Source organism: Rana temporaria, chromosome 3, assembly GCF_905171775.1.
Source record: "Rana temporaria chromosome 3, aRanTem1.1, whole genome shotgun sequence".
In the NCBI taxonomy this organism is placed as follows: domain Eukaryota; kingdom Metazoa; phylum Chordata; class Amphibia; order Anura; family Ranidae; genus Rana; species Rana temporaria.
In genome coordinates, this window is record NC_053491.1 from 458,922,552 (window position 1) to 458,935,173 (window position 12,622).

Consider the following 12,622-nt stretch of genomic DNA (forward strand, 5'->3'; position numbering starts at 1 on the left):
CGACTCCTACCTCCCCCGAATGGACAGAGTCAGTGATCACTGACTCATTCACGTAACTGAGCATCGTAAGCTGTGTTTACGATGCTTCAGTTTATGAATGGAGGAGCTTCCCTCCATTCATTTCAGCTGAGGCTGCAGAGAAAGGGACTGAGAAATCTGTGTCCTTAGTCCCTTTCTCTGTCTTAAAGGGGAGATTTCAGAGGTCTTTTAAGACCCCTGATATCTCACCAAAGACCCCCAACAGGGCTGATAAAAAAATAAATAAAATTGCGATAGATAAATATTTAAAAAAATTAATAAAAAAAAAAAAAAACACACTGACAATTTCACCCCCCCTCCCCCCCAAAAAAAAAATCACTGTAAAAAAAAAAATATATAAAAAAAAAAATACCGCCACTGTCACATGACATTAAAAAAAAGTATCGGTATTCGGTATCGGTGAGTACTTGGAAAAAAAGTATCGGTATTTGTACTCGGTCTCAAAAAAGTGGTATCGGGACAACCCTAGTCATAACCCCGGTCAGATTATTTGTCGCCATCTGTGTCCCACTGGGGAGATTTCCCTTCACTTCCTGTCCCATAGTCAAACAGGAAGTGAGAGGAAATCCTTGGGGACCCCCAGGTCCCCACTGGAAGATTTACCCTCTCTTACTTTTCTGGGGACACCCCAACATTTTGGATTTTCTTTTAAGGATAATGGTAAACAGGATAAATAGAGGAGGGTGAATCTCCATAACGGGGGGCACAGACGGCAATAAAAACCTGACAAGCCTTCTAATCCCTCTCCAAAAAAAAAAGTTTTGCCTTTAGTTATACGTTAAACATACAAAATATGCAACCCCTTGCCTTACATATAGGTGTAACTAAGCTGCAGTACCTAAAACATTCCTGAAGGTGGCAGAATAATCCCTTTTCCAGTGTTTGAAGGGATTGTGTCACAGAACACAGATGCCTCATGACTATCCCTTTAAGAGGTTCATTTGTTACTTATAATTCCTAAGTAAACTTCCAGTGAAAACGACTATTATTATATATCCATACGTTTTAGTGGTTTCATAGTCAAAGCGGAGTTCCACTCAGAAATAGAACTTCCACTGATCGGATTCCTCCCCCCTCCAGGGTCATATTTGGCACCTTTCAGGGGGGGAGGGGGAGTGGATACCTGTCAAATCCAGGTATCTGCTCCCACTTCTGAGCATAGATCGACGCACAACTACGCAATGTAATCGAACGCAAAAACCCCCGGGACCCTTTCAAAAACAGCACCCAAACCAACCCGGACATGTGTGAACCGTCTCCATTGGGAGTCGCTCCCATTCACTTGTTATGCAAATTGGATGTGGCTAAAAAAAAAACGCATCCATCTGTGATTGGACAAAGGGATATTGTGATGTTCATACGCCCTTTGTCCAATCACAGAACGCCTTGCATCTTTGAAAAGCGGTTTTCTCAATGGAGACACTACACTGTGAGCAACCCGCTGTGATTAGAGGCTGCGTGTAAAGCCTCGTACACACAATCGCATTTTCTGACGGGAATTGTGTGAGGACAGGCTGTTGGCGGAAAATCCGACCGTTGGACAATTGTTGTTGGATTTTCTGGACAAATGTTGGCTGGCAGGCATTAAAATTTTCCGCAAACAACGGTCTGCGCGTGTCCGTCAGACAAAAGTCCAAGGTACAAACAAGCATGCTCGAAAACAATGCTCACCACAACACAACATTAGCAGAAGGCGCCCAAAGGGTGGCGCTAATGAGCTGAAAAAACATGTAGGGCTAGATTCAGGTAGCTGCGCCCCTTCTTACGGCGGCGCAGCAGAAGGTGCCCAAAGGGTGGCGCTAATGAGCTGAAAAAACACGTAGGGCTAGATTCAGGTAGCTGCGCCCCTTCTTACGGCGGCACCGCGTATCGTATTTACGCTACGCCGCCGCAACTTACAGGAGCAAGTGCAGTATTCACAAAGCACTTGCTCCGTAAGTTGCGGTGGCGTAGCGTAAATGGGGCCGGCGTAAGCCCGCGTAATTCAAATGTGGAAGGGGGGCGCGTGTTTTATGCTAATATGTGATGACCTGAAGTGATTGACGTGTTTTACGACCGGCGCATGCGCCGTCCGTGTACATATCCCAGTGTGCATTGCTTCAAATGACGCCGCAAGGACGTCATTGGTTTAGACGTGAACGTAAATTACGTCCAGCCCTATTCGCGAACGACTTACGCAAACGATGCAAAAAAATTAAAATTTCGAAGCGGGAACGACGTCCATACTTAACATTGGCTGCGCCACCTAATAGCAGGAGCAACGTTACGCCGAAAAAGCCTTACGCAAACGACGTAAAAAACTACCGCCGGGCGCACGTACGTTTGTGAATCGGCGTAACTAGGTAATTTGCATACTCTACGCTGAAAACAACGGAAGCGCCACCTAGCGGCCAGCGTGAGAATGCACCCTAAGATTCTGAATACAGAAAGAAGATACGCCGGCGCAGCTTTGAATTTACGCGGCGTATCTATGGATACGCCGGCGTAAATCGTTGCTGAATCTAGCCCGTAGTTTTGTGTTTGTTGGCCAACAATTGTGTGCCGTTTGTATGCAATACAAGTTCACAGCCAAAGCCCTTTGGACAAAAGTCCTACGCTTTGTCTGCGGAAAATCCGATATGTATGTACCAGGCTTTAGTAACACTGGGGTAGATTCAGAGAGCAATTGCGTCTGCGTAACCATAGTTACGCAGTGCAATTGCTTACTTGCGCCGGCGTATCGAATGCTCCTGATTCAGGAACCTCGATACGCCGACTGCAGCCTAAGATATGCCTGGCATAAGGCTCTTATGCCGTCATATCTTAGGCTGCATGCTTACGCAGGCCGCTAGGTAGCGTTCCCGTAGTGGTCAGCGTAGAGTATGCAAATTGCATACTAACGCCGATTCACAACCGTATGCGCGCCCTGCGTACGCAGTTTACGTCGTTTGCGTATGTCAGTTTTTGCGTAAGGCTGCCCATGCTATTAGCAGGGGCAGCCAATGCTACGTATACCCGTCGTTCCCGCGTCACGTTTTTGAAAAATTACGTTGTTTGCGTAAGTGAATCGTGAATGGCGCTGGACGCCATTCACGTTCACTTTGAAGCAAATGACGTCCTTGCGACGTCATTTACCGCAATGCACGTCGGGAAAGTTTCCCGACGGAGCATGCGCACTACGTTCGGCGCGGGAACGCGCCTAGTTTAAATGATCCACGCCCCCTATGGGATCATTTAAATTGCGCACTCTTACGCCGGGCATTTTTCAGGAGCGCCCACGCAATTTACGGAGCTACTGCTCCGTGAATCAAGCGTAGCGCAGGAAATTTACGGAGGCGCAGCGGCAAAACGGTACGCTGCGCCTCCGTAAGAAATGGGCAAATGTACCTGAATCTACTCAAACATCATTAAGACGTACCTAACTGATGCCCCAATCAAGTTTTTGCACACACTTTTAAAAATGATTGTTTTTTGGCATAAAATGTAGTTCCCCACGCGGGCCACCAAGATTTTTTTTTTTTACCATTAGTTCCCCACACGGGTCACCAAAAAAAAAAGTACCATTAGTACGCGCTCTCATGCAGTTTGGGTTACAGTACTTGTGGTCTACAAACATTTCCCGCAACCAGCTGCCTTTCTATTTTTGCTTTAAGAAACAGAACTTTTCGATTGGCCCTTTCATACAAAGGATTTTTTTTTTCTACGCACCCTTTTGGCCAAGGCATTTTTTTTTTCCCTGCAGAAACCGTTACAGCTAAAAATGGCTAGTCTCTAAGTGCAAGACGAAAAACGGTAATTGGCGCAACTGGAAAACATTTGAGATCTGTGTCTGAAATGCCTGGTTAAAAACAAAAACAAAAAAAAAACAGCAAAAAAATGTAAACATAAAAAAAACCTGAATGTACGAGAGAGATGGTGGCAAAGAGAAAGGGATACAGTCCGTTCTCCCATCTCATTTCCTAGATCACATGGGGTGAGTCACTGACCCCATTTGTACGTTAAGCTCCTCGCATTCCATTCTTTGGTCCCAATGTCCCACCCACACAAGCTTCCCAAAGCTCCATCTGCACTACCAGTTGTTTGGCTTCAGTTACCCACCCCCGACAGCCTGCGTTTTTTTTTTTGTATTTTTTTTGCTCCCCCCGATCCCTCCCACCCCAAAGGCTGTGTCTGTTTGCTTTTTTTTTTTCTCCCTGCGCACACAGCCTGCGTTTGGCCCCAAGATCCCCCATTTGCTTAGGCCACTGGTGGCCCCCATCCAACCCAAGCTCTATTTGGCCCTGCTGGGCCCGAGATGTTTGGCCCCTTAATTTCCCATCCAGGAGAGGCTCTGTGTGGCTCCAATCTCCCGTCCAGTACAGGCTTGTTTGGTGTATGTCCTTTCTCCATCCCAAGCGTTTGTTTGGTTCCCCGAGTTTAGGAGGTTCCACTTCTGCTTGGCAGCTTTGGCAGAGGTCACTGCACTGGGTTAACCACCAGAACTTTGCACTGGCGCTTGGCTATTTTATCCAGCGATAGGGTGGCCCGCTCGGGTGGCAGGTAGAGGGGGCGGCCCAAGGGGGATCCTACAGGTGGAGTGATTGCGCGACGCTCCATAACGCTCCCGGTTCTATACAAAGAGAGAAAGAGGCGTGTTACTGGCCAGATCACCAGGTGCAAAAAAAGGCAAAGAAAAGAAAACAAATGCAGCCATCAAATCTAATTATTGGTAAGCTGTAATATATTACATTTTGGTTTTTATACTGCTATAAACATTTATACATAAAACAAATGAGAGTACCCATTCCTATAACTGTCCTGTACATGTTCAAGTCATAAAAAAAAAATAGCAGCCTAACGATTTTTTCCTAAAGCTTTAATATGCAGCCATTTATAGCCATCCTAATATGGATAGGATCACAAGTTTTTTTGTTTTCACGATAAAGCTGCTGACGAGTAGACATCTTGTAGAGCCTCAGTCGGGTACACACTAAGTGGTTGTAAATTCAGAAGTTTTTTTTATCTTAACTGGTTGTCGACCAGCCGCCGTCGTTTTACGGCGGCAGGTCGGCTCCCCTGCGCGAGAGCACGTAGCTATACGTCGGCTCTCGCGCAGGCCACTAGGCCCTGGCCCCCCGACTCCCGTGCCCGGCGGGCGCGATCGCCGCCGGGCACACGCGATCGCTCGTTACAGAGCGGGGACCGGGAGCTGTGTGTGTAAACACACAGCTCCCGGTCCTGTCAGGGGGAGAAATGCTGATCTTCCGTTCATACAATGTGTGAACAGAAGATCAGTAATTTCCCCTAGTGAGTCCACCCCCCCTACAATTAGAACACACCCAGGGAACATACTTAACCCCTTCCCCGCCCCCTAGTGTTAACCCCTTCACTGCCAGTGGCACTTTTATAGTAATCCAATGCATTTTTATAGCACTGATCGCTATAAAAATGCCAATGGTCCCAAAAATGTGTCAAGTGTCCGCCATAATGTCGCAGTACCGAAGAGAAAAAAAAAAAAAAAAATCGCTGATCGCTGCCATTACTAGTAAAAAAAAAGTTTTTAATAAAAATACCCCCTATTTTGTAAACGCTATAACTTTTGCGCAAACCAATCAATAAACGCTTATTGCGATTTTTTTATTTTTTTTACGAAAAATATGTAGAAGAATACGTATCAGCCTAAACTGAGGAAAAAAAATTTTTTTTATATATTTTTGGGGGATATTTATTAGAGCAAAAAGTAAAAAATATTCATTTTTTTCAAAATTGTCGCTCTATTTTTGTTTATAGCGCAAAAACTAGAAACCGCAGAGGTGATCAAATACCACCAAAAGAAAGCTCTATTTGTGGGGAAAAAAAGACGCCAATTTTGTTTGGGAGCCACGTCGCACGACCGCGCAATTGTCAGTTAAAGCGGCACAGTGCCGGAAGCTGAAATTTCACCTGGGCAAGAGGGGGGTATATGTGCCCAGTAAGCAAGTGGTTAATGAGTAACACCGAACCATAAAGCAGTTGGATTCCTCACCGGATCAGCTGACCGCGAGGAGGCTGCTGGTGAGAGAAAGACTGGGATCTCCCAAGAGCACCCCCTGCCTGCTGTCTCTCCAGATCCCTAAGTGCCGGACTGCTGGGACTACTTCTTCTTGAAACAGGACGAGCGTCTGGAGGAGCCTGGGACACACTGGCTGTGAACTGCAGCTTCAGCTTCATATGTTGGCTCAGCTAGAAGAAGAAAACAGAAGAGAAATCAAAAGTCTAGTTGAAGTGGTCATGGTAATTGTATATTATTTCCACCATTGCAGTCAAATTTGAGAAAACCCCAATATACAGGATGTTTGTTATGTGTTCCCACTCACACAGCATACCCATTTTTTTTTTTTTAATATATTTGTTACTGTAACGGTCAGGGGTTAACGCAGTTTACGATATTCCATTCCACCAACCCAAGACAGCTTATCGACACTCCACAATCCAGCAGACGAACATGGCCCATAGGATTCCCCAGAAAACGAGACACACAGCTCTGTTCTCTGGTTCAAAACGGATAGATTTTAATGACAAACTCAGGCTCTTTTTATACAGTCAGTAATAAAGTAACAATGGCTTAACTCCACCCACAACATGACACAAGGAGCCCAATACACATCTTTAGTCAGACTTTCTGGCACCGATATAATCCACATGAGCCAATTACTAATCTTTTTATCCAGACAAGGTGACTCCGAGATTAGCTCTTTTCACCTCAATACAATACACATTCCTTTAGTAAACATAAGTCAGACATCTGACCTTTTAGAGTGTGCTAATTCACATTCCACATCTATCATAAATAGAACTTTCACACAATACAGTGTTAATTAGCATCACACAATGAAAAGGTCTTTAGAAGCCAGGCTAAGGCTCGTTTCCATGACAGTAGCAGACTTAATTACCCCCTTAACAGCCTATGTTCCACATTGAATGAATCACTCTCCTATTGACCTGTTGGGTTCAGAATTAACCACCTGTAATATTTCAAGATATCCTGCAATACATTGTGAATTATCATTACTGTCCCATCTCATGTAATTCAAGATATCATTTCTCAGTCATCCTATGCCCCTAGTGGACATAGGATGACCCTAGACACAAGAGTCATTGGTGAAGCTGAAACAGGAGTACCCCACATCCTTCAAGAGCCTCTGGGTCCTACGGGCCATTCCGTTACAGTTACCTTTTAGCAGTTTATTAGGAGAAGGTGTCATTGCTTACTTCAAGATTTTTTTTTAAACAATGTTGGGGTGAGCCTACCCCTAATCTTTCCTCATTAAAGCAGAACTTCACCCAAAAGGGGAAGTCTGCTTGTTTTCCTCTCCCCTATTTAACAACTGGCACTTTTGTTGGGGGGGGCGACGACTGATCAGGTGACCAGCGTGCGGTTACTTGGTCATGCGATGAGCCCTGGGTTCAGCAGGCACCGACCAAGTTTCAGTCTGTGTATTGCAGTCCCTGGTCGGTGGAAGTCAATGGCATCTTCTGTCGAATGGACAAGCTGGAACACTTTTGTTGATCAGTGGCTGCAGTGTATTTTGACAGTGGAGAGTCCCGCAGTCAGAATTCAGAACCATCTGTGGCCAGCTTAACTGCGTTGCTGGTCTGTGCCACTGATGCATTTCAGTGAACTGAGAAGCTTCCTCTACCTCTATAGTTCCGTGCAAGAGAGCACAGGTTAAAATTTCTATGACCCCCCTTCCTCCCAAAGCACTACAGCCACCTAAAAATTCAATGCCAAAATCCTTTACCTTGAACTTTGGCAGAACAGAAAAGACTGTGAAGAACAAGACTGAGCTTATAAGAGAAGAAGTAAGTGTGACTACTAGATTTATGGTAAATTATTAGATTGTAAGCTCTTCTGAGCAGGGCCCTCTTATTCCTCTTGTATTATAACTGTATTGTCTTCCTGCAGGGAGAATACAGTGATTATTGCTAGCAGCTATAGCCATTGGCAATAATAAGCATATAAATCTGACATGCTGGTTGTACTGATGCTGATAAATCCCTGCTGAACTGGCATAGATGCAAACCATCTATGGCTGGTTTAAGTCTCTTAGGTTTAACCACACTTTAAAATGCATGTTAACCACTTCCCGCCCGGCCTAGCAGAATGATGGCCGGGTGGGGGTTCATTTATCCTAACTGGGCGTCAGTCTGACACACCGATCTCGGTAAAAGAGACTGAGGCCCTTTACCACATGATCAGCCGTGTCCAATCACGGCTGATCACGATGTAAATAGGAAGAGCTGATGATCGTCTTTTCCTCTGCGAGTAGAGGAGAGCCGATCGGCTGCTCTCCTGACAGGGGGGGGGGTGGTCTGTGCTGATTGTTTCTCAGCGCAGCCGCCCCTTGGATGCCTGCCCAGGACCACCAGGAATGGCAATTCCACTGGACCACCAGATATGAAAGAAAGAAAGTTACCGCACCAGGTGGATTGTGTGCTGTGACTTGTAGTGCATTTTTCCTTTTTTAAATAAAGACAACCATCAAGGTTTTTTGAAGTGCGGCTGTCCATATTTTCTTTTTCCATTTTGACCACCAGATATGCCACCCTAGACTACCAGGGAAATGCCAATCAGTGCCTAGGCAGCTTCCAATCAGTACCCATCCCCAGTGATGCCTATCAGTGCCCCCCATAAGTATCCATTAGTACAGCCTTTCAGTGCCCACCAGTGCCACCCATGAGCGAGGTGGGGTTCACCGCTCCAGGGAAATCCCAAGTGCAATTGTGGATAAGTCCAGGTGGATGTGGGTGCTGGCAATGCACTAGACAATGGAAAGTAGCAAAGGACGGATGGAGGGCCGCACACCAAAGAACTCTCGAGTTGTCTTTATTGAAGGAACATGAGCAAACACCGCAAATACACAGCAGAAATCAAAAACAGCCGACGCGTTTCACACTTAGTTAGTGCTTATTCATGGCCAGTCCGTCCTTTGCTACTTTCCAGTGCCACCCAGGAGTGCCTATGAATGCCCATCAACCCTGCATATCAGTGCCACCCATCAGTACTGCCTACCAGTGTCCCCCATAAGTACCCATTAGTGCAGTCTTTCAGTGCCCACCAGTGCCACCCATGAGTGCCCATCAACACTGCATATCAGTGCCCACCAGTGCCACCCATGAGTGCCCATCAACACTGCATATCAGTGCCACCCATCAGTACTAATCGTCAATGACCGTGAGTGCCCACCAGTGAAGGAGAAAACCTACTTATTTACAAAATTTTATAAACAGAAACAAAAGAAAAACTTTTTATTTTTTCTAAAATTTTAGGGCCAGATCCTCAAAAGGGATACGCCGGCGTAACTGCTGTTACGCCGTCGTATCCCTGTTCCTAACTATGGAACTGATCCACAGAATCAGTTTTCCATAGTTAGGCAGAAGATCCGACATGTGTAAGGGACTTACACTGCCGGATCTTAGGATGCAGTACCGCATCCGCCGCTGGGGGCATTTTGCGTCGAAATGCCGCCTCGGGTATGCAAATTAGCACTTACGGAGATCCACGAAGCTTTTCAGCTTCGTTTTTTCTCTGTAAGTTTTAGTTTGCAAAACGCAAAATTAGGGCTGCTTTTACAAAGTGTAAACTGTTTACACCTTGTAAAAGCAGACCTTTCTGTCCAGCGACGCGATTTTTTTTTTATTTTGAATTTTTTTTTCGCGCCGTATCTTTTTTTTTTTTCCCCGACGCAACTTTATTGACCCGTCGCAATCCACAAAGCTCGGCGTAACGTAATTTCGCGCTATGCACGTCGGGAAAATGACGTCACGAGCATGCGCAGTACGGCCGGCGCGGTAGCGCGCCTAATTCAAATGGGAATCGCCCCCATGAAAAAAGGAACGCCTTGCGCCGGCGGAATTTAAGTTACACAGCCCAAAATTTCTAGGTAAGTGCTTTGTGGATCGGGCACTTAGGTAGAAATTTTAAGGCAGTGTAACTTAAATGGAAAAAATTAAGTTACGCCGGATCTTTGTGGATTACCCCCTTAGTCTTTTTTTTTTATTTGTGAAGTGATCAAATACCACCAAAAGAAATCTCTATTTGTGGGAACAAAATGATAAAAATTCTGTTACAGTGTAGCATGACCGCGCTATTGTCATTTAAAGTGCGACAGCGCTGAAAGCTGAAAATTCCTGGGCAGGAATGGGGTGCGAGTGCCCGGTATTGAACGGGTTAAAGCAAAACCTGTGCTTCGCCTACTCATTGCGCAGAATAAAATTGTAACTTCCCTGGAACTGAGCAAGCATGTTTATGCAGAAAACTGGCCAGCCACCCGACTAGAATCCATTCCAGTTCCATGGCCACCTTTAACCATTACTATAAAATCAGCCTCGATAGTCCGGGTTACAGTTGGTTAATTCCAATGCCCACAGAAGCCAGATGCCCTTCCTCCGTAGACAAAGAATGAGTCATGAGATAATTGCAGACAATCTCTGGAATAATGAATCGTCTGGGAATATTAACAGTATGTCTTATGTTTTCATCAATGCGGAGGAGAGGAGAGGGTCATACACTGTACTATACAAGCACTTATCTCTTCACCGCACACACCGTCTCCCATAATGACAGGGTAGGCGCAGCGCTGGGGGACGGCAGGCTGAAGGTCAGACAAAGATTTTTTTATTTATTCCCCCCCCCCCCCCCCATCAGCAACAGATAACCTGTCTTCAGTCACAGGGGAATTGTGGGCTTTGGCACAGCTATGCATTACAAATGAACAGCAGGGCAGGGGAAGAGCTCTGTGTTGGACAAAATCAGCTTCAGTTCAAAGTGAATACCAAAGCAGAAAAGAAGGCGCTTCTAAGTGCAGTAATAAAACACTTTAACCACTTAACCCCCGGACCATATTGCTGGTCAAAGACCAGAGCACTATTTGCGTTTCAGCACTGCGTCGCTTTAACTGACAATTGCGCGGTCGTGCGACGTGGCTCCCAAACAAAATTGGCGTCCTTTTTTCCCCACAAATAGAGCTTTCTTTTGGTGGTATTTGATCACCTCTGCGGTTTTTATTTTTTGCGCAATAAACAAAAATAGAGCGACAATTTTGAAAAAAAATGAATATTTTTTACTTTTTGCTGTAATAAAATATCTCCCAAAAATATATAAAAAAAAGTTTTTTTCCTCAGTTTAGGCTGATACGTATTCTTCTACATATTTTTCATAAAAATTTTTTTTAAAAAAATCGCAATAAGCGTTTATTGATTGGTTTGCGCAAAAGTTATAGCGTTTACAAAATAGAGGGTATTTTTATGGCATTTTTATTAATATCTTTTTTTACTAGTAATGGCGGCGATCAGCGTTTTTTTTTTTTTTGGTACTGCGACATTATGGCGGACACTTTTGACACATTTTTGGGACCATTGGCATTTTTATAGCGATCAGTGCTATAAAAATGCATTGGATTACTATAAAAATGCCACTGGCAGTGAAGGGGTTAACACTAGGGGGCGGGGAAGGGGTTAAGCATGTTCCCTGGGTGTGTTCTAACCGTAGGGGGGGGTGGCCTCACTAGGGGAAATTACTGATCTTCTGTTCATACATTGTATGAACAGAAGATCAGCATTTCTCCCCCTGACAGGACCGGGAGCTGTGTGTTTACACACACAGCTCCCGGTCCCCGCTCTGTAACGAGCGATCGGGTGTGCCCGGCGGCGATCGCTCCCGCCGGGCATGCGCACGGGAGCGCGCACGTGCCCCTAGTGGCCTGCGCGAGAGCCGACGTATAGCTACGTGCTCTCGCGCAGAGGAGCCGACTTCCCGCCGTAAAACGACGGCGGCTGGTCGGCAAGTTAATGACAAGGAAGGGTTAAAAACACTTACAAGATGGAAGTGAAAAACAGGGATATCAATGAATCCATAACGTCCAGCGGGATGCCTCCTGGGAGTAAGACAGCTGCAGGTGGAAGTTTCAGCCGACCAGCGATGGTAAATACGGTCTCTCTGATCCAAGATAGAGGGCTTTGCTGTCAGGATTAGCATGGAATCCAGGCAACCCAGGAAGAGACGTCAGAGTGGACGGCACATGTTTTGGAGCATGCCTAGTCGCTCCTTCTTCAAACCAATCGTTGGTTTGATTGGTTTGAAGAAGGAGCATGCTCCGAAACATGTAACGGCCACTCCATTTTGGATCAGAAAGACCGCATTTACCACCGCTGGTCGGCTGGAACTTCCACCTGCAGCTGTCTTACTCGCAGGAGGCATCCTGCTGGACGTCATGATTCATGGCGTGTTTTTCACTTCCATCTTATAAGTGTTTTTAACCCTTCCTTGTCATTAAAGTGCTTTAAAAGCGCTAGCAGGGATTAAAAGCGCCCCGCTAACAGCCAAAAAGCGCAGCTTAACCACTTCCCTACCGCGTCATTGTGAAATGACGGCGGCAGGAACCCCTCCTCGATCCAGGAGGACGTCATGTGACGTCCTGGGCTTTGCGGGTGGATATCTGAATGATGCCTGCAGCTAGAGGCATCATTCAGATATCCTTCTCTTGTGCCGGCGATTCTGCACAACGTAAGAACGATCATAGCGGCGATTCCGCCGCTAGATCGTTCTTACAGGCGGCGGGAGGGGACATCCCTCCCCTCCCGCCGC

General features: G+C 45.9%; 1 protein-coding gene across 1 annotated transcript in view; it reads right to left on the reverse strand.

The window, feature by feature from the left end:
* Positions 1–4,190: 4,190 nt before the first annotated feature.
* The window catches only part of TRAPPC14 (trafficking protein particle complex subunit 14), a 68,764-nt gene continuing 60,332 nt past the window's right edge, over positions 4,191–12,622 (reverse strand). The window contains exons 10-11 of the mRNA XM_040346742.1: positions 6,023–6,219; positions 4,191–4,627 (exon numbers count right to left, since the gene is read on the reverse strand). Coding sequence (XP_040202676.1) covers positions 4,474–4,627; positions 6,023–6,219 — 351 coding nt within the window. The 3' untranslated portion in view covers positions 4,191–4,473. The remainder of the gene's footprint in view (positions 4,628–6,022; positions 6,220–12,622) is intronic.